This window comes from Rhipicephalus microplus, chromosome 1 (assembly GCF_043290135.1).
Source record: "Rhipicephalus microplus isolate Deutch F79 chromosome 1, USDA_Rmic, whole genome shotgun sequence".
NCBI lineage: Eukaryota > Metazoa > Arthropoda > Arachnida > Ixodida > Ixodidae > Rhipicephalus > Rhipicephalus microplus.
The window spans coordinates 199,653,476-199,679,747 of record NC_134700.1 but is presented as its reverse complement, the minus strand read 5'-3'; the positions used below and the strand labels follow the sequence as shown (position 1 = coordinate 199,679,747).

Below are 26,272 nucleotides of genomic sequence, written 5' to 3'. Positions count from 1 at the left end.
AAAAGGTCGAGCACCGTAACAGGGATGCGCGACTTCGTGGGAGGCAGTCATCCTTGGATTGCACCTTCGTGGTAGGAATGAGTGGAAGGGGGGCGCAACCGGAGCCTGACATATTGGCCTGGTCGATGGGTGGCGGCTTCCGGTGCGCGAAATGCCAAGGTTCGTGCGAGAGAAGCAGCGGGGGTCCGCGAAGAAGCGGAGGGGGCGCTGGCCGCGCCCATCGATTCGGACCGCCCAGGCGTCGCCGCAACATCGGCCTCCGGTCGCGGCTCGGGCACCGGTGCGCCAAGGGGCTCTCGAGGAACAAAGGCTCCGAGACGGATCCCCCGAGCTGCAGCCGGGCGCCGGCCCTAGCATGCGGCCCACGGTGAGGGGGCATCTCGAACGACGACGGCGTTGCTCCACCAGCTGCTGCCACCAGCGCGAGGGATGCTGCAAGGGGACGCCGTTGCCACGACGAGCCGGGGAGACGTCCGGACGCGCGGCCGAGCGGCGTCATCGCGCTGCAGCGACTCGGAAGAGGACGAGGATGCATGGTCGCGTGACGACGGGTACGCGACGCCTCCGCGACCGTCCTCGTGTGACGTGTCGCGTGACGGCGACGAGGCGGCCCCCCATCCTGCTCCGGCGCTTCCGCGCGATCGACCGCCGGGAGCCGACGTGACGGGCGAGCGACGTCAGCGGCGCATGCGTTGCTGCGAGCCGGTCGCGTCGGCCGCCGATCGCCGCGGCGGCTCGTCGGGTCACGAGGCCGCCGCGGCCGGTCGCAGGGCCATGCCGAGTGGCCTGATGAGGCCGCTCGTGGTGCTCGCCTTCCCGGGCATGTACCTGGTCTACAAGATCAGCGAGTTCAAGCGCCAGCAGCAGGAGCACAACCGGCGCAAGGTCACCGAGCGGGAACTGGCACACCTCAACCACAAAATCGTGAGTGGGCTTTGTTTTCCAGCGCTCGCGAACACGTACACTGATCAACGGCGCCGTATGTGTGCGCGCGCTGCGGCTGTCTTTCGCGCCGGCTCCGCTCAGCAGTTCGAGTGGTCTCGGCGGCTGATCAGCTCTGACTGCCACTTAACAGTGGGACCGAAAAACAATATAGTTATCAGTTTCACTTGGCTGGTGCTCACATGTTTGTGTGTTCGAGGAGTTGTCTCGCTGTTATGGTTTGTGTACGACCGAGCGGTGAAAAACAAAGACGTCGATCGCATCATGACAGCGTTTGGTATAGTGCTGTATATGTGACTGAAATCTACACGCCGTTCTTCTTGACAATCACAGTTGTGCGCAATGTTACGTCATCTATATTCTTGATTGAAATAACGCTAACAATCAGTCAGCGTACAATATGTGAAAGGTCGAGCTCAAAAGAGAGTGGGACTTTCGGATGATACTGGCCGCAGAGGCGCTGCTCGAAGAGCTCCGTAATCTTTGGCATTTCCGCACCAAGCCGAAAGGTCGGTCACGCAGCCAAAGAACGTATCACTCTCGGCTAAATGCCACTACTGAAGTGGGTGACACTTTTGCCATTTGAGTGGTGTTTTCCCCCGCTTCATTTAAACAAGCTGTTTCAGCCAGGCTTGACGTGTATTGCGGAGAAACACGGCACAAACCAAGTCTCACTTCATGTGCACTCCCTCCTTATCAAACATCTCCACCCACTCTTCGCATCCCACTCCAGCCCAAGCGATGGCCTCAATCGTACCGCTTTTGAACACGGTCCCAAATGTCAAAGGTTGCCTAGCATCACTTCAAGCTCAGTGGGTGGGGGGGACGCAAATGAGGTGCTAGTTATCGTAAGCAGACGGGCGATCGTCGTGTCGAGGCATCGTCTTTGACGGGCGGTGTGCGTCCGGAGTGAGCCGCGACGAAGCGCCCTTGGCCCATTCATTGCTCGTCGCGCGTTTTTCATCCTTTGTGAGGCGAGGCACGTAAGATGAAAGGGCGGTGTGTGCCGCCGCTCTGATAGCGCTCTCGTTCCACTATGCTTTCCACGAGCAATAAAAAGAGGGGGGCCTTCGCATAAAGAAGTCATACGTCGTGATTGCGGATTCTGGAGTGGAGCGACGGAGCTCTTTTAACGCTTCGAAAGGGAGGATCCTAGGAAGCTCACTTTTGGTTGGTGAATGGGGGAGAGAACTCTTTATAGAAAGGAAGAGAATTTAACCAGTGTGTGTTACATCACTGATTGCTACTCTGCGTGGGGAAGGAGATTGGGGACTGAAAGGTAGCAAGGAAGAGAGGAGAAAAAAATAGAAAAAGGTTAAAATGGAATAAAAGTGGTTGATGAATGTCGTTGTATACACTTGAATCACTCTGCCCAGTGGCAAGTGGTAACTTAGCCTCCTCTTACGTTATCGCCTTCAGTAAGTGACAAAATTTTGCTAGGCCTTTAGGCGTGGAGTGTTCTCTTTGGGAAAGAAGTGACATTTGCAAAATTCAAGGAAGAAACAGAACAAAAAGAAGAAATGAAGCTCCGGCTTATGTACGTATTCTTCTTCAAAAAGTATACATTCATGACGAGATGGTTGTTCGAGAGCCATGGTATAGTCCTAGACCAACAATGGAGGTTGACAGACTGACAGCTGTTAGTAGTCCACACGCCGAGCGGTGCAGTTTAGTAAAATCGAAAACACCGCGCCTGATCCGCTTATGAAAGCGAATTCGTCGCAGTTTACGAGAAAGTCGCCGAGTCGAACGTGCTCCCGAAAGAGCGTCGGCTGTTTACTTCGCTCTAACGGGCTTGCAGGCGATGGGGGAGGGTGCAGTTATCGTTCGAAACCGAGCTTGTGCCTTTCCAGTCGATCGCATGCACCTTCCAGCCCCGCAGCGAGGGAAGAGCGTGCACGGTGTTCGCTCTCCGAGACTTCACTCTCCAAAACGTGAGCTGCTCCTACGCGTTTCGCCCTCGTCGTCGGGCAACCGTGGGCGTCGCAAGCGCGCTCTCGGAAAGTCCGTCCGCCGTAGCATTGACGTGAGCTAAATATAGAAACATGTGGGAGCTCCATACTGTCGCGGCGGCGGCGGCTTACAGGATGATCGCGTCGGAGTGTACACGGCTGCCGGCCGACGCCGTAGTTTATATTTGGCCAACCACCGATTGCCCGACGCTTCTACGCGTCCCGACTCCCTCCCACTCTACAGTTCTCGCTTTGTTTATCTACTTCCAATCATCGTCGACGCGCTGTTTGCCGGTGGGGCTTCTGGTCTACACAGTACTTACGAATCGCAGCGCGAAATTTCAGGGATAAGCGAAGCACGCACTTTCGTTTCCAGGGTCTATACTTCGAGTCACATCGGCGTAATTTTGACGAGAACAATTACCTAAGTGCCAGCTTTACCTTATTGTCAGCAACATGAGAGGGTTGTTGGGGGCTCGTGGCAGTAATTGTACAAAAAAAGAATTATGGATGGTTCCTTCGTCACAGGAATCGGTACAACACGAAAATGAAACGTGTCCCTCCAGAAATTGTTTAATGTTTGCTCTACATTGATATAAGAGATCTTGTGCAATGTTTTGTTGGTGTTTTACAGCTGCAGCATCGATTTACGCGGATGCATCCACGTTGAAGCTTAGTCATAGATCTGCATCCCGACGACTGACGTCTAATATTATTGATTAAACAAACCGAATTTATTGTCATATACACTTGTGGTAGCCGTATAATGAGAGCAAAATCAGAGAAGGTGGTGTGGTAGCCAGAAGAGCGGGACTGATTGGACGCCGAATTTGGGCAAAGGTCGCCTGCTCGTGGCATGCTGGAGCTATTGAACAACGCATCCCGACCAAAGGGAAACACAACCCGCCTCGTGTCTTCCCTCTGGCCGACCGTGATTACTCGCGGGGCGAGTGCAAGTGGCTATAGCGCAAAGATACATCCAGGTTAAACAGGCGCGTTCCAGAGGTTGCTGAGCTACGTTTGGTCTGGATGACCGCTTTGAGCGACGCCGATTCTTGGGGTAAGTTCACCACCTGGGGGTTGTGTTAAGGCGTCGACGAACTGCGCTTCTCCTGTTGTAAACGCGCCGAACTGGACGGACGCTTAGAAACGACGCGTTAAAAGAAGTAATCGCTGATGTCATGGTGATGACGCATTACTGCACTTTACCGAGAACGCTGTGAGAGGAGTGTGGTGGATATAAAAGGCGTATTTTTCAAAGCATGCGAAGTATGTGGTAATGCGTTATGGATTGCGTACCCGTCATTTGTTGTAGCGGGCGGGCTCAGAGATCATGGGTTCGACTCCCGTTGATGAAACTATTTGTCTTCCGATCGTGCGTAATTTTTTTTCGACTTGACTAAAATACGGCACTGAAGTTTTGGTGGATTACCGCATAAAGACACTTTCATGTTATTAAAAAAACGATGTTACCATGCTTCAATCAATTAATACGTGAGTACTTTTTACGTCACAGTACCGCTGGCGCTGCTCATTTACCAAGGACGTATTTGCACTGGTTGTCATATTTCTTGTCATAATAGATAGCACTGAATCTATAACGCACGTGACCACTAAATATGGCAGTGTTCTTCGACATGAAAAAAGCCGTATTTCATACATAGAGACAGACAGAGAGAGAGAGAGAGAGAAAGGTTACCAAAAAAAAGATGAACCAATGAATGTAGAGAGAAAATAATAAACATAATTTTGCTTAAAATATCATTCGTGTACTACAGAGATGTGGAACTTAAGAATGACGAAAGTCGGAGATAAGGGTAGAGGGTAAGGGGGGTGCTTGTTAAGCGGAGTGGAAGACATGCCGGCATGTGGTTGAAGTGTGTTTACATCAGTTCGAGTTGAAAGACGAGCTAACGCTTTCTTTCTTGCATTCACTACCCTTCGTACATGCGCTACCTTCTCCTTGCCACTGAATTTCCCATAAAAGCAAGCGGATGATGTCAGCCCTAAGCGTTGAGCTTATTTTGCGCTCTTCGACTGCACGCTGTGGTCTCCACTTGCGCAATCAAAAACGCGCAAACGGAAGTGATACGAGTCCATCGCGCACGATAATCATGAAGGCAAAAAACGAGGCAGGATGGGCACGCATCTGCATGAAAAAGCAGGGTTAGGCACAATTCACGGCTGATGTCTCTCACGTGTGAACCAATTGGGAGCTCATGAACGCGGGACATCTCGCAAACAGACTGCTGGCATAACGAATTTTGTGTCCCGACAAGGCGGGAAATACTAGAAGATAAAAAAGTGCTCGTTTTTTTTGTATTTTCAAAAGTTGTTTAGTAGTCCTTAAGACGCTGTGATGGCTTGATCAATGTTGTCGATTTTATTGAACTAGAAGAACAGCCAAAGATTTAAAGAGTAGAGGTAAAGGATAAAAACGACTTGTTTACATGCCATGATGAAGCGCGTTGTGAAGTTTATTAGCTTTTGATTAAAATTCTCCTAGACCTTGTTACGTGGACGGTGGGGCCAAAAATGTTAGAGGAGAACTTACAACAAGGTTTGTTAAACAAGCTACAATTGTACGGCGTTTTATGTTTTGCCTCAGAGCTGCAAAAACAGGACACAGAAAAAGTAACGTGTGACGACACACAGGGGCTATGTGTCGTCAGATTATCTTTTTTCAGCGTCTCTTTCGGACCACTGCAAAAAGAAAAAAAAAGAAGTAAAAGATTCGCAGCACTCGTCTAACAAAACAGAAGAGCGCGGTGTGTCGAAACGAGAGTCGTAAATGTCGAGACGAGTTTAGAGTCGTTGACTAGCGCGTTCGTGTGAGGTAGCAGTACGCGAAACAAAGCAAAGAAAACCCCGAGAGAAGAGGTGCTGTGTGTTGCGCAGACGCCATCAAGCCTTGCGCAGCTGCAGTGACGAGGCCTATCAGCTAACCCGTTGGTTAGGTTGCTGTACCAATAGTCTGCTCGTGGACTTGCTCGAGACTTCCTTCGGCGAGCCCATGAAAAAAGAAAGGATGGTACCCTGAAATGCGCCGCTCATTTTGATAAAGGGTTTCAAAAATGTCCTGGATCACTTTCTCGAGTCGTTGACGGCAGCTTTGTGGTCCGAAACTCGCGAGCTTTATAAGTGCATATCGACGCACTCTGGTTTTTAACTCCTTCAGACGCCACCTATGAAGAAGTGTTCGTAAGCGCCTCTAGGTGACACAGCATTGTTTCAAGTTACTTCATATTCTAGTTGATGAAATGTCACAGTACGTTAGTTTATATGTGTTAGAGTAATTCATCCAAATTAACTTGTAACCAAATATGTATTTATTATAAGAGATAGAAACTCATGATCTGCTTGGCATAAATACAATATCAGGCTAGAAATACAAACGCGAATGCGTTTTCGGCTATGTTCATATTGAGCAATTACAAGTTGTAGTTTTTGTCGTAGCTCGTGGGAAGCGGGAGATCGAACTATCGGTCGAACGTGGCAGTTTCTTAAGTAAAATGACTATCCTCAGCAGAACACTGCAAAATGAAGTTAAAACATTTATTACGTGGTAGGTTCAAATACCCAAGAGGACAATTTATATGGCTATTACTTAGCCAATAGTCGACGCAACTAGTAGAAAGAGGTTGTGTACACAATCGTGCACAAAGTTAAAACATTTATTACGTGGTAGGTTCAAATGCCCAAGAGGACAATGTATCTAGCTATAACTTAGCCAATAGTCGACGCAACTAGTAGAAAGAGGTTGTGTACACAATCGTGCACAAAGCGTCTCAAAGAGATTGGGTACGCCCAACGGCTGGTTCGTTTAAAAGGATCCAATGGGGATTTTGTGACGACGAAGCATGCGACTTAGAAGAACCGGAAGTAGAGAGAAGTGAAATTGCTTTAGATGAAATCGTTTTATTGTATTGTTTGGTGTGATTACAGTGGTGGGGATCCTTATGCGTACGATAAAAGTATAAAGCATTGTCAACGATACTAACCTTCTAGTTGTGTAACATTTACCATAAACCAAGTTGAGCAAGCAAACAAAAGACTGATCGCTGAAGAATGCTGAATTTACTGATATATGACTTTTAACGCCTAAAAGCGACATTTAATCTTTCACAGAGCCAAAGAAAACTTTTGACCATGTATTCTTTTTTGAATGCATCTCAATATAACTAGACGATTTTTTGCATTTTATCCCAATTGAAGTGCGGCTATTACGGCCGGGAATCGAATCGGTAAGTTCGTACGTAAAACGAAGTCACCGTAGTTAATGACCCACTGAAGCTGATGCAAGCTGAAGAGAGCAACGAAGAAACAGTTCTGTGAACGTCGGCTACTGTGATATAGACCATTCCTTCATTGCCTCAAGTTGAAGAAAAAGCGCAGAAGTCTAGTGAAACAATCGTAATTCAATAAAACAAAGATACATGCGCAGAAAAACGAGGTAAGTAGCGTAAGCAGTGAACACTTTGCAAAAGCTAGAACGAATGAAGGAATGAACGAACAACTTTATTCATCCCTATTTGAAAGAAAGGGGGCAATAGTGGAAAGGTTGAAGGGAGGACCTACCTGAAGTAACTCTCCTCTGCCTTCTCCATCGGCACGCTTGAAACCAAAGAAAACAACGAAAGCATATTTTTCTTCTTGATCCTCCTTTAAAGCGCGCTCTGTTTCGTGCACCACGTTATTGCAAAACGTACAACTTTACAGGAGCAACGCGTTTATATGCACGAGTGGAGTGAGATAAAAATATATATGTACAAGAGTATGTTTTATTCTTGCTAATTAAACTTCCTTTACTTTTATCCGACGTTAGTTTTGGTGCATTTGCACATCAGAGATATGGAGCAATAAAACAAACAAGCTGATGTGCGAGGTCTGTTTAACTCGCGCCATCTTCGCAGTCGGCGCTGTTGCCTGATTGCATTGGTGGGTGCAGTGTGTGTTATCTACAGTCGAGGGCAGCACGCCTGGGATGTTTTGTAGCGTTAATAAGGGTGACAATGGTCAGAGAACGAGTTTGGTAAACACTCAGCTAGCCTTCAAAAGAAAGAATTTGTGAAAAAGCAACAAAAATGAAGCAAAATGACGCGGAAGGAGACGCACGTAAATTAAATTAGGAGCGTCTTATAAGCGTGGCGTCGCGACAGTGCACAATTAGCAGCGGCCGAACGTGGAACGAGACAGAAATGGAAGGATGTCAGTTAGTGTCATACCAGTGCACGAAGGGTAGTGCAGCACACACACACACACGCACACGCACACACGCGCACACGCGCACACACACACGCGCACACGCGTTCACACGCACACACGCACACATGCCCCGCCGCGGTGGTCTAGTGGCCAAGGTACTCGGCTGCTGACCCGCAGATCGCGAGTTCGAATCCAGGCTGCGTTTTTTTAGAAAAGCTCTTAACGAGTAGAGGTACTTGGCACTCTACTATCGATTGATTGATATGTGGGGTTTAACGTCCCAAAACCACCATATGATTATGAGAGACGCCGTAGTGAAGGGCTACGGAAATTTCGACCACTTGGGGTTCTTTAACGTGCGCCCAAATCTGAGCACACGGGCCTACAACATTTCCGCCTTCATTGGAAAGGCAGCCGCCGCAGCCGGGGTTTGATCTCGCGACCTGCGGGTCAGCAGCCGAGTAGCACTCTACTATGGGAGATCATAAAGCCGTGACGTGGGCCTCACACATCATGAGGCCGTGCCGACAAAAATTACGCCGTGAACAAGTTCACTACAATGCAACGACAACCCGATCACGAAGAACGCGCAGCGTTTGCGCATGGAAATTATAGTCTAGCCCAAAACAACAGCGCTTGGCTCAAACGCTGTACAAATTTTATTCTGTTTAGATAATGTTGTTAACAATTTTGAGTACTTGGTACTCAACTATAGGATAGAAAAAAAATTTGGCAGATCCCACGTACAAAGTGAATCAATGATATGCGAAGCACGAATGAGAAATGTTAATATGTCACTTCAAAATCAGCACAACGTTACGAGGGGGAGGTATATGATGCCGTACATGACTTCCGTGTCATGATAATTATGTTTGGATGTGTCGGTTACTTTCGTCATCTATTCACGTCACGTGATACCAAATTTAGTATATGTGGAGCTAGCGAAACGGCCGCGAGCACGCTATGAGCGTGGTATGTTGTCTTGTTCTTACATGACACGCGTGTCAGGATTATTAAGTTAGTACCAGTCATACATTTCGTCATCCATTGACGTCACGTAACCCCAAATTTTGTATATGTGGAGCTAGCAAAACGGCCGTGAGCGCATCATGAAGGCCCCAATATACTCTAATGTATAGCGTTGGCGCGCGCGCACTTTGGGCCCATTGACGCTACGTTGGCAAAACGCGAGCACTCTATAGTATGACGCCGGGCGCGACCAGCGTCCGTCGGCGCGGCCTGACGGCGACCGGCGCGAAATGCGACATGCTGCATTTTGCGCCAATGCGTTACCCAGACAACACTGCGTTTCCCTCTTTTTGAGACGGAAGGACGCTGTACGCGCTGGAACGCACATGCGTCGAAGCAACGCAGCACGGCACGCGCATACGAGTATACATTGCAGGACTGGTGCCTGGCTGGCAACGCCAGCGTGACGCGACGAAATGAACGCAAGCGAGCACGCGCAACGCGTCACGTCTAAATGTATTGGCGCTTTGACTGTGGCATGTAGTCCTGTTCTCAGATGACACGCATTTCAAGATTATCATGTTTGAACCAGTCACATACCTTCGTCATCCATTGGCGTCACGTAATACCAAATTTCGCATGTGTGAAGCTAGTGAAACGGCCTTGAGCGCATCATCAGTGTGGCATGTATTCATGTAGCTACATGACACGCATGTCATGATGATCATGTTCGGATGTGTAATTTACCTATGTCACCCGTTCACGACGCGTATTACCGCGTTTGGTACACGTGAAGCTAGCGAAACGGCCACGAGTGCATCATGAGCGTAGCATGTAGTCAAGTTGTTACATGAAACGCATCTCGAGTTTAACATGTTTGCACCAGTATCATACCTTCGTCATCTATTCACGTCCCGTAATACCAAATTTGGAATACGTGAAGCTAGCGGAATGGCCACCAGCACATCATGAGCGTGGCATGTAGTCATGTTGTTACATGACACGCATGTCATGATTTTCAAGCGAGGGTTTGTCACTTGTGTTCGCCATGCCATCATGCCATACCATACCAGTTTTGCAACGTGCCATGTGAACGAAACCATCGCAAGAGCTGCAGGACCATAAAATGTAAATCATGACATTAATGGCATGATTTTCATGTTATGACTAGTCAAACATGTTCTTCATACAGTCGTGTTGTGCCATACCAAGTTTGGTATTGATACCATAATCGAAACGGCCAGGAGAGGTAAATGTCGTAGGTGGATAGATAGATAGATAGATAGATAGATAGATAGATAGATAGATAGATAGATAGATAGATAGATAGATAGATAGATAGATAGATAGATAGATAAATAGATAGATAGATAGATAGATAGATAGATAGATAGATAGATAGATAGATAGATAGATAGATAGATAGATAGATAGATAGATAGATAGATAGATAGATAGATAGATAGATAGATAGATAGATAGATAGATAGATAGATAGATAGATACGCTCAAAATCACCGAAGTTCGCCAAGAAATGCTTCGCATTTAAAAATCTGTCCTGTGGGCCTCACTTGTCACGACGCCACGTCGACAAAAATTTTGCAGTGAAATTGTGTTTAGAACAAGTGGTTAACGATTTAGAGTACTGGGCACTCTACTATTGGAGAGCATAATGCCGTCCCGAGGGAAGGTCCCTGATAACGCCCATAAGCGAAGGGTAAATTTGTTTAGAGAAATTTATTCTCACAGACAGTGAATATCAATTACAATCCAACAGAACATTGCGACAGAACACAACATACACTGACACACCAAAAGTTGTTACAAAAAGATATGTTTACATACGTAAACGGAACACAACGTACACAACTACACAGGAAGTGTTACAAAAACAATGTCTACATATGCACAATACACGGTAAACGAAGAACACACAAATAAATTTTTTTTTGTGTGTTTAGAAGAAGAGTTCAACAATTTGAGTACTCGGTACTCAACTATGGGAGAGCTGGAAGCCGTCCCTGGCGCGCCCACAGCAATGGGTCTGGGGGGGTTAGAAAAAAGGGGGTAACGATTTAGAGCACAGGGTACTCTACTATGGGAGAGCTGAACGCCGTCCTTTGTGACCAAATGAACACTAGCCATTGAAACGGTGTCTCTTTTAAAAATACACAACCCAGATGGGTAACTCACGAAGGTGACACATGTGGTCCCGGTGTTCATCGCTGGGATAACCCCTGCGGTGCACTAAAGTCGTTGGCAGTTATTGACGACGTCTGTCGAGAAATCTTAACAGCGGTTTGCAACCCGTAGTTGCTTCTTTACTTTTAAGTGAACATTGGCGAGTCGTGAGACTGGCTGAATTTATGTAGAATATGGGCGCTAGGAGTTTCTGTCCATAATAGAAGGAATTTGGCTTCGCCTATGCAGCGCTATGCAAAATGAACTTTGAATGAATTTGTTTGATTCGATTTGATTTGATTTGATTTTACGTGTGAAGATACACTGTGAAACGGGTAATATTTTGTGGGGCTCGTTTTTATGTTTTCTATGCGGACATTTAGGACAAGAAAAACATAGAAGACACCAATTCTTGTTTTTAGCTGCAGTGTAGTAATTATGACGTAAGTAGAAGGAAATTAAATGGGCGAAAAATCATCTTTTCTGCCTGTGAGATATGAACCGGCAACCTTTTGTTCGAACCCACCGAAATTTCTTTGTCCGGTTCCGAACGAAAAAAAGTATATTTTCTCTAATTTAATTCATTGCATTTACAGTCATAGTAAATTGCACTCAGCAATTAAAAAGAACAGTGTGCTGTATAATTTTTGTAGCCAAATTGCTTGTTGAACGACTTTCGCTGTAAAAATTATTGTACGTTTACACACTGACCTTGACCCTGACGCTTCAAGTTTGCATTTGTGCACAACGCTCAAAAGCGTGTATTGACGTTACTTTCATATATATATATATATATATATATATATATATATATATATATATATATATATATATATATATATATATATATATATATATATATATATATAAAATCTCTCGTGATGCGCAGGCAGTGCTCGCTCAGCAATCTCTTTCTCTTGCGCTGGTTGTTGTCTGATCAGATGGCAGCGCTTTGGTACCCAGATGACATTTTATAAGCGGGCGCAGCATGAACAGGCGCTTTTTTCGCATTTTAAACACCTAGAGCCACTGCATGTCATGCCAGCGAGGCACGCCTTGGCAGTTCCGAACAAATTATGGCGTATCTGGGAGCGAGGGTATACCGCCGTAGGCGCCTGGGTGCGAGGTAGGCGTGCTCTCGTCTATGGAGAGCATGCCTCTCTCAGAAGTTGCTAAGGCTTGCGGTTGTGGGACGATTTCGAGTGTCGAGAATATTTTCCAGAACAGTCTGTTCGAACAGAGTTCTATCTTGTTGCTCTTTGAAATCTATACTGTTTCTCCTGCTTCACCCATTTCTTCGATGTCACTTCGATGTCAGCGCGACCGCCGACTGCCCTGCAAGACAGGCGAATGCACGATGCCTCGCCGCTCCCGTCCCGTCCTATGGTGGCACGCTGCCTTGCGACGACCTGCAGCCGCCCCATTCTCGAGAAAATGTGGAAATATTTGTCTGCGGTGTCAATTTACTTAATGCATTGCGGGCACGCTCCTTATACCTACAGCCTGAACCACTTTTAAAACGCTCTGCCACGACAACGCAGCGCGACATTGAGAAGGGCACCATCGATCGCACTGACAGGGCGACTCGTCGGCAGGCAGCCTTTTCAGCCCGGACAGGCGGTCGTGCCATTGCGCCTGACGACCCGACATCTTAGCTACCTGACAGGCCTCTCAGGCAAATGTTGGATGTCGGTGCAATCATTCTGAAGACCTTGTATAGGCCAGAGCACCTACTATGGCATCGAGAAATATTACCTGCTTTTTGTTTCTCTTTATGAAGGAAGATACGTTATTACTTGAGCTTGAGCAACGCGGTGCTATTTTCCGAAGCTTTTTGCACAATCCTCTCATTTCCTTTTTGTCTCTTTCTCGTTGCTCTTTTGTTCGCGAGGCAGTGAAATGACGAGTGTATACCGCGACGGAGGCTGAGGTACTGAGGCTGACCACCATATAGGAAAACTTCCCGTATACGAATCGTTTGACCTTTAGTAAGATCTCATGATGGACGTGTACCCACTTACTGGATTTTCTATAATCTTAGCCTTCAGGTTCTTTCATGCAATACACTCGTGCATAAAAAGAAAAAAAAAAGAAAAACTAAACTCTATAGAGTGAAACCATGTAATATATGTGACGTTTATTATTGCCACTTACGACTAGCCGGGCTGTTGAAACCATCCAAGACAGTTAAAAGAATACTGCACGTGTTAAGAAATACACTCGGTCGTCGGTAAAGCTAACACTGCAAACTTTTCGATAGCATATAGGGAACAAATATGAACCCAAAAATTTATAGGTTTCTGCCTAATTGACAGGCTCCACTGACACGCATTCCTCGGGCACTTCTGCAATGCTTCTTTTGTTGTAGCTCTTCGGGGGCAATATACGTCACCAATAAACTACAGAAAAACAAGATACTGTAACAAAATTTATCAGCATACCTCTATCGAAGTTTAATGGGTTGAAAATTGAAAGCGTTAGATAGAGCCCATAAATGTGCCTTGTGTTAACAGGACATGTTACTGTGATCGTTAAGTACAGAACTACGTTGGCGCTTCACCCAATCAGTGACAAACAGACGGAAGAACGCATTTTTTTTTCAGACTGCTTGCTTCATGCCGTAATGTTAGCGACTCGCGACAACTGTCAAAACTGGAAGCACTTAGTTTAATTTTATCGATCTCTTTCCTATCGACCTAGGTACATTTTATTATCAAAACATTATGCAACGGAGTCGACGTGTGCGATTACTCACCACTGATGAGTCACACCATCTAATTACTGAATAGCATCGGATGTTAGAACGAGATATTGTTGAACTAGTTGGTAGGAATTTATTACGAAAGAAGATAACGAAGGCAGATGCGCATTTAAGAGAACCAGAGAGCCCGAACATTTGTATTTATGCTGCCTGGTTTTGTTCTCTTGTGCCTCTCACCTTCTTTTCTAATGCATCGTTTCAAAGAGTAACAATGAATTGCAGTGAGTAATGACTGAAAAAGCAATACATCTCGTCCACTTCTGGTTGAAGACCTCTTTAGCGCAGTGGGCTCAACTTCTATGCAAGGCAATGTCAACCCGAATGTTGCTCTTTCAGTGCATTTACAGCACGGGCCATGCGGCGCCTTAAAGCAGCCTGTATGCGAGTCCATCCTTCCCACTTTGCCACTACGACGTATGCATGCTCTGTAAATAAGGAGAGAGAGAAGGGAAAGTAATAGCACCGGAAGTGATTAGATTATGTACTACTTTGTGGCTGACACGCGAGGAGCCCGTTAGTACTGAAATAAGGGTTCTTACCCAATGTCCTAGATAAATAACAGTATGCGAACAGTTTTGCTTAATCCGCTTCACGTGGGGCACGTTGGGTGATAAGCACCGCATCTATTTTCCAGCGCGACAATATCATGCGCTTCTTTTATGATTGCGGCGCGTGTAATTGCTCGTGTTCCGAATGGGAGCCAATGAGTGTTTATTTATATCCCTTTTTTTTTTGCACGTACGTTTGAAAGCGAACACTATCTTTTTTGCTTATGGCGACTTAATGGCAAAGGCACCCCTTCCCCCCCTCTCTATCTCACGATATATATGGACCTACATAACGTACTACCACTTGCGAAACTTTATAATGACTGCCACAGACGCCGGCAGCTTTTTATGGCTGCCTGCGTCAAAACATTCACTTAGCGCTCAGCGATAACCAGGTTGTTACGACGCGCTCCGAGCATAGCCTTTTACTTTGATCGGTCACGACCGCATTAAACGTTGTTCAGTGCGTAAAAAAAGTGCAAAATTAGTGCAGCGTAACATGAAAACCATTGTTCTTGGTTGCCGCTTTTATGGGCGTGTTGAACTTTCTGTGTCATACAGTAGACGTAAAAGAAGAAAAAAATAATCTTGGCACGTGTACAAAAAGCTAGTCCAGGGACGCACTTGTCTTTGTTAACTGGCCTTCGTTTAGCATGGTCATGAAATATTTTTGCGTGATCGTACACAACTTACTATAAAAGATAACAGATGAAACTCTCGCCTGCCAATAAGGTGGTTGCCAACCAAAAACACTTGCCTTCGTCTTCAAAGAGCACAAGAATGGTTACCCAGCCGTCACAGCCGCTCACGAACTTGAAAGAAGCTTTGTACCCTCCCTCTAAATTTTTCAGGTTTAAAATACTTTCCTATTTCTATGTTCTTCGACAAGTCATCATCGCCATGACTACCACCATTATTGCCAACTGATCTTAAGTTCATTACGGGGCGAAGGCCTCTGCCTACGATTTCCAAACCACCCTGTCCTGTGCGAGCTCCGGAGATTGCGGGTTCGATCCTGGCTGTGGCGGTCGCATTTCGATGGTGGGGAAATCATGGAACCCCATGTATTGTGTGAAGCCAGTGCACGTGAAATAACACCAGAAGGTCGCAATTTCCAGAGCCCTGGACTAAGGCGTTTCTCGCAATCATGTCGTGGTTTTCACACGTAAAACCTCAAGTTATAATATTATTAGGTACAGCCCAAGTTGATTCCATCTTGTGGCTCCTAATTTGTTAAATCTTCGCTCCATCCAATAACTTCTTGTAGTCGGCCGCCCTTAATATTTCTTGGTATTCATTGTGACGTCTGAATTGACTATCGGTTATCGGTCCTTGCAAAGCCGTAACTAGGAGGGTGTTGAGGGGGTTCTGACACCCTCCAAAACTTTTTCATTCCACAACTTTTAGGGGGATACGAACGTATTTACACGCAATCACATCGACCACCAGTAGCCATAGCTAGCCGTTCGACACAAGAACACCTCCCGAAAAAAAATTCCTGGATAGGGCCTTATCTCCTCATGACGAGATTTTTCAAAACCTCCTTGGACCTGTCCAGGTGCATTCTGCACACGAGTGCCACGAATTCCGCACTTATATCATAATGTGCGTACATTTGCTTCCTTGACATGCATGTGGACAACTATAATAACCTACAAATTTACAAACCTAGATCACACACAAAAAACGTCACAACAATGTTTGAATTAGCACTAGCATAAAGTTTAAATAAATTCGTGTATTATCTATTGTTATTGTGGCAGCTTAATGATCGTAGCGCTAACTTGGAGAGACTGAGATAATATTTTCCGTATTGCAACGACGACATGATCGCTGTGATGCTGACTGATCTCGCGCGGCATTATAGTTTACGCGAGTGGTCTCCAACTTCTCTTACTTCAGGGTGTTTCTTCCATTGTTCGTGCCGCCCCACACCTAGCTAATGACGAGTGCCATCGGCGTAATACGTGAACAAATAGTCCGACGATCGCCGATGCGCAGACATCCAAATGAGTAAGCGCCTTCTGGTGTATGTATTCGCGAAAAAAAAAGTTCATTTCTTTAACTTCTTGTCGGAGAACAGATGGCATTCAATCATCATGCCAGACGTGAATGTACAAGACTGAGGGTCAATGACAACTATCACTTACGGAAAAAACTTTTTTTTCTGCGTGCGGATCCCAAAGTATTGTGAATGAGAACTTTGGTCACAAATCATGATAAAAAAAAACGAGGATAGTACGAAAGGGAAAATTGGCAAACACTCCTTTGTAGCGGAAAACTACAGAAGAAACTTGTACGGTTTTCTGAGAAAGCTACTGAAGTGGCGAAAAGTTCGTCGCGATGCAGGGATAAAACAAACGCCCTTTCGTCATCTTGCGGGTTTCTGAAGGACTGATTTTCAAATAAATGTACTGTTTTTTTATATGTAAGTGAATGGACACTGAAACTCACCTTCGGCTTTTCGTGGTAGGCGACAAAGACCATCGACTTGGCCAGTATATAATGTGAAGATACCTGTTGGATTATTTCGGAGCCGAATTCGTGATCGCTCGTTGATAAGTACGTTTAGCGCTTTCACTAATCGTGTGTCCGACGTCAGGATCGGTTGTAATTATCTCTTACGATTACTTCTAGCCTGAGAGAGATAAAATTCATGCACGCTTGTTTCAAAGTTATGTCCAGGCCTTCATTCTAAAATGAAGTTTAAGATACATTCTCATATGACGGTTACTATGCGGTTGTGGAGAATATCTGTAAATACCCGCCTTGTTTCCCTACTTACATCGTGCACCTTACGCGGCCGGCCAGTACCCACCCGCGCTTTAAAGACGGAGAAGTTCGAGAACGCATATTCCAAAAGTGTAATTTTTGCATTTGTAGGATTGTTCTGGTTAACACCACGTAAGAAAATTGCAAGAAGTAAATAGACAGAAAAGAAGTGCTCTCGCAACTAAGCATGATTTGGCGTCGATTGCACATATAAAACCAGAGAAATCACCTGTTACTGATAGCACTGCCACAGAGTGAAACAGAATAAAACCATATAAAACCCCTTACCGTGCATCACTGAGATAGTATATTTCACAAGAAAACAGGTCAAGAGGTGGCTTACTGATGCATCTGCTCCCCAACTTGTTGATGACAAACACCTCAAATATTTCCCGCTCTTGTTTTCTTCTACATCTTTTTATATCTTGTGTAATTCATATCTTCTACATCTTGCAAAATAGAATACCTCGATGATTAGCGCAGTGAATGGTTTTATCTGGTTTTATCTGGTTTTATCTTGTTTTACTATGTGGTAGTGTTATCGGTAACACGCGGTTTTCTTGGCTTTATATGTGCAATCGACGAAAAAAAAAAACCTTAGTTGCGAGTGCGCCTCTTTCCTTTAAATTTATTTCTTACAATTTTAAACGCAAAGCAGCTCTTCGACTAGCCTGTGTAACGCTGTCCCTCCGTGCGTCCGTACGAACGCACCGCAACGCGCTCCGCTCACCGCAGGCGCTGGAGTGGTGCCAAGTAGGTCACGCCACAACTGTGCGCTGGCGTCACGCTCCCATCGCGGTGCACACTGACGTCACTCACTTCCTCGCCTGCCGCGCACTCGCCGCAGCACCCGCAGCTGCCGCTTCCTCTGTTCGCCCGCAACTCCTGCCACCACTGCTGCTCGCGACCACCACTCGCAAATCTTCCAGCGCTCACCGCATCACCCTCACTAGCGCCGTTCAAGCCGTGACGCCAACCGTGCGTAACCCTGCTGCTTCGCATTCCACCAGGGTTCCCTTTGGGAAGATGCTGTGCGCGTGCGCGGCGCTGCACCAAAAAAAACTGCAATGAAAAACAAACTAGCCTGCATTGCCACCCCTGTTAAGTATTCTACCTTTGTCCCAGCCGCAATTGCTTCAATGAGGTTGTCTCAGAAAATGGTTCATAAAGTAAAAGCCTGAAGTGTCTCGTTACGTGCTCCTCTCAGTGGAACAATGCAGGCGAATGAAGTCGTAAAATTATTCACGTGACCTACTTCACTAATTACTTGAAGCAGTGACGTCATCATGTGACGTGAACGCAATGACACAGCGCAATTTGTAACGTCATCAGGACGTCAGGTGTTGGGGTATAGAGGAACGACCCAGTCGACTGATAGCATTAAGGTTATTTGGTGCGTGCCTCTCACAGCACGGCTCCTTATGTGTTTAGATTGTGCAAGCTACGGGTGCAGGAAGCTTGAGCAAAGTTAAAGTATTTATTTAAAACGGGTTCACCTTTTGTAGTTAAGGAAGACGTGCGGGAACATTAAGCTTTCTATACGGCGAAGTGTCGCCACAACGATCAAGTGTGGAACAAGCTCTCGCCTTCAAATGTTGATTGATATGTGGGGTTTAACGTCCCAAAACGACTATATGATTATGAGAGACGCCGTAGTGGAGGACTCCGGAAATTTCGACCACCTGGGGTTCTTTAACGTGCACCCAAATCTGAGCCCACGGGCCTACAACATTTCCGCCTCCATCGAAAATGCAGCCACCGCAGCCGGGATCCTCGCCTTCAAATGTTACCGAGTGTTTGAGAACGCTCCTTCAAATTGCCTTCAAGTGTCACGGAGAGTGCAACACGCCTCAGAATTTTCCTTCAAACTGGACGTTCTTAGATGTTCACATATATTTCTCTTGTAGTCGTTAAGACTTCGACAGAACTAGTCGCGTATAGTCACAACCATGGTCGCGTCGCCGCGGAGACCCCGGCCTAAGGATGGTGGTGCAGTCAGTGGACGTTAAGGGGGCGTGGCGACATCGCGTGACGGTCCATGGCGTGTCGTTGGCTCATCGGCCGCCGGTCTCCTGGCGTCCGGTGCCCGACGCTGTCAGCTTCGTCGCTGGGTGTGGGGTCACGACGCACACGAGACACGGAAAAACGACGCGACTGGCCGGGAAGTGATTCTTTTTTTCCCGGGCCATCGCCCCGTAGGGTCAAACTATACGTGACGACTGGCGCTGGAGTTCTCGGAGTCCGTACAGTGTCGTGGCGGTGGCAGGCCTCCGAGACGTCTATAGAAGACGGCTTTTTCCTTGCCTATCAACGTCTCCGACTCTTAGCTTCCTTCCTTCCTTCCAACCTCTCTTTTTGTCTTTCCGTTTCTTGGTGACTGCTTTCGCACGTACCTGTCACCGTAACGCTTGACAGTGCGTGTCGTGAACGCAACTATACCTCGTGGTCCCTGCCCCAGTTCTTCGCGTACGGACCAACGTCTGCCAGATTTTTTTTTTCTAATCGAACATGGTTCGACTAGGTTACACATCATAGTTGTACATATTTTGTGCTGCTGGAACTTGAGCTGATAACTGGAAGCTGAAATGGGGACCACGTAGCAGCCCAATAGTATAAGCCCACAGATTCTTACCCTTGACGTTTTTGCTTGTTTTCCTTCGTGTAATGACCATCCAGCATCCTTTGTATGTTCTTTATTTTCACATTTTTATCTACGCGTGAGATAAGATAACTCTTATTATATCACTGAAGCATCACTGGTCATGTATTTGGTGCATATTGAGGAGTGCTAAAATGCCACATACGTTTCCGCGAGACGCTAAATCTGGCCACGTTAGGCTCGCAAAAAAGAGAAAGAGAGAGAGAGAGAGGGAAGACACATCCGTCATTTCCACTAACGCTTTATGCATAAAACATGCTGGTAGGATAACGTGCAGATTATTCAGAATACTAGTAAACCATCCACATGACACCTGAGGCGGCATAGCGGTACGCATGAACTTACGGGGAATACGGATAAGGTATACGTATCCTTTCTCATTGACGAGTCGACAGATTAATGACATGCTTTGGCCGCAAATAACACACACACAAAGTAAAGGAACACGCAAGGACAAGCACAAGCGGCTTGTCGTTGTGTGTTCCTTTACTTTGTGTGTGTGTTATTTGCGGCCAAAGCATGTCATTAAGCAAGTACCAACTATAAGCCAGCAATCAGTATTGTTACAAGATGACAGATACTTGTAAAGCATTGCCGCAAGGTCTTTCCCCAGTGAATACTATAAAACTTCTAACATCACCAGTATTCTCTCATACCATTTATGCTGTTGTGCCTCGCCCAAGTTCCACGTGGTCTTCGCGGCCTGCTGGCACCTGGCAGCTGTTGATGAGTCAACCCTGCACCGGGACGGCGACGGACGCGGACAATCTGGAAAAACCACGTCGCCGGCTCCTCTTGACACAAAAGTCGTTGGCCAAGCTTTTGTCAGCCGCCGAGAGCAACACTCCGAAGCAGCGTCGACCCAGCAGCTGTACGGGGTATTCTGCCTTGCTTGAGTCAACCTGGCTGCATCAGGGAGCGACTTTGCGCATGGGATTCCACGTCATCTCACTGTGGTGCCACGCTGGCGCGTGGGGTCTCCCTCACCAAACAGCGAACTGGGCATGTCTTGCCCCTTTCCTAGGTTCAGAGGGAGGCGGTGTTTGGCTTTCCCTCTTCGGGGACGGAGAGGAAGACGACGATCTCATTGGAGTATCCTGCGCATAAATTTTCTTTGCAAGGGATCTTGGGAAGGCGGACGATGTATAAAAACGCTAGCGCAGAGGCGCTCGTGTGTGATTCTCTTTTCATGTTGTACCACGCTACCATGTAAATACTGTAAATAAACATTTTTTTCTCCTTCTCCGGCTTCTCTACTCGTCCTCTCCGGGGACTCGGATGGCCCGAGTCCGCACCACGCTACCCAAAGGCGCAACAGTGGCTGGCAGCTTATGGGATTCGCCTGCGTCGGCTGCATCGAAGTGGTGAGTGCCGCGTGTTTGCTCTTCTTTTCGCCAGACTCGTTAGCGCAGATGGTCGGTAACGTGGTAGGGTGATTTTGGTAAATTTTGATTCGCAGACCAAGAATTGGGTGGCTCGTGGGCAAAATTACCTTAGAAGAGAAACGGTGTGCATATCTAAGATGGAGAAGTTTAAGGTCCAAGAACTCCTCGAAATTTGTCAGGAGCTGAATATTTCGGTCGGCTCGGTTAAAAGAAAACAACAAATTTTGGAGCACTTGGGAAAAGAGGAAGTGAGTTTAGAAGAGGCCATTGAGGCCAGAGAAACCATTTTGGCAAAGAAAGAGGAGCGTGAGCGCTTAGCCCGTGAACAAAGAGAGGAGGAAATAAGGAGGGATCGCGAGGATAAAGAACATGAAATCCGTCTGAAAGAACTGGAGCTTCGTATGTCCGTGGGAAATCAAAATTCAGGGGGTGGAGAATCAAAGATAAAGGATCTAATCCACACCTTCAAGGCGGGTGACGACATTGCATTATACCTCGTGCATTTTGAGCGAGCATGCGAAAATGCAGGGTTTAGTAGGGAGACTTGGCCACAAAAACTGATATGCGTACTACCAGGCGAAGTGTCCGATGTTATCGCAAGAATGAATAAAGAGGACTCCGAGGTGTATGACAGGGTAAAGGCTGCATTGCTACGAAAATGTCGCCTATCGACAGAGGCTTTCCGCCTGCGGTTCAGGCACTCTAAGAGGGGCAACGAATCTCATTCAGACTATGCCTACCAAATTAGAGCCAACTTTGAAGAGTGGCTCAAAAGCGCGCAAGTCTATGGCAACCATGACAAGGTCATTGAGTTGATGGTACTTGAGCAGTTTTACCGGGGAATTCCCGAGGAGGTAAGGCTTTGGGTGCAGGATAGGATGAAAGACGTAGACATGAACAGGGCAGCAGAACTCGCCGAAGATTACTGCTCACGCCGTAGTCTCCGCAATACACCACGAACTTCGGAAAAAAATGAAAAGGTAGAAAGCTGGTCGGGAAACCAGGGACGCAAGAGGTTTGCAAGAAATAACTGGAAACCCGAAAATTCCAAGTTATTAGACAATCAGCAGGGAAAGGACAGTGAGGGGACTAAGGCGGCACCTTCATCAGGTTCAAAGGCGCCTGGTGACATAGCGCATGCGTTAGAAGCGCGGAAGCCAGTTGTTTGCTACAGCTGCGGAGAAAAGGGCCACATGGCCAGGAGCTGTAAGAGGCACATGGCATTTGCCACAATTCAGGAGTCAGAGGATAGCTTAAAGCTGTTGAAGCCTTACATGAGGACACTCTCAGTGAACGGCCGAATGTGTAGGGTATTGAGGGACTCGGCGGCCACAATGGATGTAGCGCATCCAAGTTGCGTATCTTCCGAAGACTATATAGGAGAGTGTGCCTGGATTCGGCAAGTGGCAGAAAAGCAAAGCGTCTGCCTACCGATAGCGAGGGTTGTAATCGAGGGCCCTTTCGGCCAATTGTGTACGGAAGCAGCAATTTCAGCCAACCTCCCGGAGCACTTCCCTTACCTATTTTCAAATAAGTCTGAGGAAATGTTAAAAACACGTGGAGAATCATTTGCCACCGAAATAGCTTGCATGGCCCTTACCCGTTCGAAGGCGCGCGAGCTGACGCAACAGCTGAGCAGCTCACCCTCTGGGGAACAGACGTCCGAGGGCAGTGTAGGAAAACCTGAGGTAGTTGCGACGGAAAATGAGTCTGCCATGCGAGTTGTCGAGACGGAAACTGGGGCTATGGTCGACAACAGCGAGGAAATATCTCTAACGCCCGAAAACGAGGACTTGGTGACAGGCTCGGTGTTAACACCCGCGTCCACCAGTTGGTGTCAGCTAGCCAGAACCGACCGTGCAACGCTAGTGGTCGATCAAAAGGCGGATCTCGCACTCTCTATGCTGCTAGATGCCATACATAAGGAAGGTAACTCTAGGAAGAACGTTTCGTTCTACACCCAAAATGAGGTGTTGCATCGCAGGTATGAGAACGCTAAAGGGCGGGTCTACAACCAAGTGGTAGTTCCACTAAAATACCGGCGGAACATTCTCGACCTGGCCCACAGCAACGCCTGGGCGGGCCACTTAGGTATAAAGAAAACGAAAGCTAAGCTGGCTCAGGAGTTCTACTGGCCCGGGTGCTGGAAGGATGTAGAGATGTTTGTCCGTGGATGCGACACTTGTCAGCGGATAGGAAAATCAACAGACAAATGGAAGGCACCAATGAAACTAGTGCCAATAGTCACAGAACCCTTCCGTCGGCTCGTGATTGACATCGTGGGGCCTCTGCCTCCATCTAAATCAGGATATCGGTACGTCCTGACCGCGCTGTGCGTTGCCACCAAGTTCCCGGAGGCAATCGCACTGAAAGAGTTGAGTTCAGTATGCGTGGTGGACGCATTGTTGTCTATTTTTTCTCGGGTGGGTTTTCCCTCGGAGATACAGTGTGACAACGGAAGTGTGTTCACAAGCTGCCTTACGACTACATTCCTAGAACGCTGCGGGATAAAAATCGCGCATAGCTCTATTCACCATCCACAGTCGAACCCTGTGGAACGCATGCACTCGGTCATGAAACGCGTTTTGCGAGCTTTGTGCTTTGAGCATAAAAGTGACTGGGAGGGGTGTATACCAGCTGCGATGTTTTCTCTGAGGTCGGCCCCACACGAGAGTACGGGTTTTAGTCCGGCTGAACTTGTCTACGGCAGGAACTTGAGAGGTCCGCTGCACTTAATACGAGAGTCATGGACTGGATATGGGGAGGACCCTAATGTGGTTTCCTATGTACTGGATTTATTGGGGCGACTGGGGACTACACGCGAAGTGGTGGAGAGCAACATGCGCGCAGCACAGGCGCTTTCCAAGGCCCGTTACGATAAGTCAGCTCGAAAGCGAGTCTTTAGAGTGGGCGATGAGGTGATGCTGTTGTGCCCTTCAAGAAAAAACAAGCTGGACGTACAATGGGAGGGACCAGCGACAGTGTTGTCAGTGCTTTCAGACACCAACTACGAGGTAAAGTGGGGCCGGAAATGCCCCAAAGTGTATCACAGTAACCTAATGAAACCCTACATGCGACGAAAAGCAGTAGTAAACCTTGCACTCAATGTTCCTGAGGATGAGGGCGCGGAAATCCTTTGTCTTTCCGATGGCACGGTCAGCAGCACATTGTCCGATAGGGTAGACACAGGGAACACCCTAAGTAAGGCTCAAGAGGAAGATTTAGAGCTTTTAGTACAGGAATTCGCTACCGTTTTCTCCGAGAAGCCAGGCAAAACGGATGTGATTAAGCACGACATTGAGCTGACGGTTAACAAGCCGATCAGCTGTAAGCCGTATCGGGTGTCACCTAGACAGAGAGAGATACTAGAGGCCGAAATTCGCCGCATGATCGACCTAGGTGTTATCATCGAAGCAGACAGTGATTTCACCTCGCCTTTGATTTTGGTTGAGATTCCGGGCCGTGATCCAAGGCCATGCGTGGACTATCGCCGCCTGAACTCTGTAACAGTCGACCAGACTTACCCTATTCCTAACATTGAAGAGAGGGTAGAGACAGTGTCTAAGGCGAAATACATTTCTACGTTAGACCTTGTTAGGGGGTATTGGCAGGTCCCTTTGACAGAGCGCGCGAGTCGATACGCTGCTTTTATCTCACCCCTGGGCACTTTTCGTCCTTTGATGATGAGCTTTGGGCTCAAGAACGCGCCGTATTGTTTCAGCCGCCTGATGGATAAGGTTCTCCACGGGCTCGAGAAATTTGCGCTGCCTTACCTAGACGATGTGGCGATATTTTCGGACAAATGGGAAGACCATGTTGAACACCTTCGGATGGTTTTGGAACGGGTCAAAAATGCAGGTCTTACGGTAAAGAGAGAGAAATGTCATTTGGGCTGTGCTGAAGTAAGCTATTTAGGGCACATTGTAGGAAATGGGCGTCGTCGACCGTCCGAACTCAAGGTAGCCGCGGTGGTCGGTTATCGTCGTCCCAGCACTAAGACCGAGATGAGAGCATTCCTCGGCCTCACAGGTTACTATCAGCATTACGTCCCGAATTACTCCGAGATTGCCAGCCCTTTGACAGATAGTTTACGCAAGACCGAACCTGTGAACATTCAATGGGACTCTAAAAAGGAAGACGCTTTTCAGAAGCTGAAGCACGCATTGAGTGAGAAACCCGTCTTGAGGGCACCGGATTTTGCAAAACCTTTCACTATTCAGTGTGATGCAAGCGAACGCGGTTTAGGAGCAGTGCTATGTCAGACGGACCAGAGTGGAGAGGAGCGGCCGGTTTTGTATTTGAGTCGCAAATTGAGCAGCAGGGAAGAGGCTTATAGCACTTCGGAAAAAGAATGTGCTTGCATTGTTTGGGCCGTACGAAAACTAGGCTGCTATGTTGCTGGCTCTAAGTTTATTATAGAAACTGATCACTCTCCACTAACCTGGTTACACCAAATGTCACCTAAGAATGGTCGTTTGCTCAGATGGAGCATAGCACTGCAGCAGCACAATTTCGAGGTGCGCTACAAGAGAGGTGGCCTTCATACAAATGCAGACGCCCTAAGTCGAGCGTTTTGACTCGTCAAAAGACGCGGAAGGTTTGTTTGATTTTTTTTGTTTACCTTTACCTAGTTTATGTGTACTTTTTTTTTCAATGTGTTACAGTGAGGGCGTAGAGAAATTTTTCACTGACTCCCTCGTTGTCCCGAGCTCTACAGTTTGCTTGTTTAGCTTGATTATAATGTTATCTCGATTCCAAATGGAGTTACGTATGAAAGAGTTACTGGACACTTGTCCCGATTGGTATGCACATTGTTTCCTTGAGCTTAAGTTATTAAGATAAGATGTTTGCTTTGTAAAATCGGAGGCCTGGCGATGAGAGTGGCGTGCACGCGGTGC

The 26,272-nt window shown here is 47.1% G+C and overlaps 1 protein-coding gene across 1 annotated transcript in view; it reads left to right on the top strand.

Annotated features, from left to right (window-relative positions):
• The first annotated feature begins 305 nt into the window (after positions 1-305).
• The window catches only part of LOC119159706 (uncharacterized), a 55,090-nt gene continuing 29,123 nt past the window's right edge, over positions 306-26,272 (top strand). Inside the window, exon 1 of the mRNA XM_037412537.2 lies at positions 306-924. Within this exon, the coding sequence (XP_037268434.2) occupies positions 430-924 (495 nt within the window). The 5' untranslated portion in view covers positions 306-429. The remainder of the gene's footprint in view (positions 925-26,272) is intronic.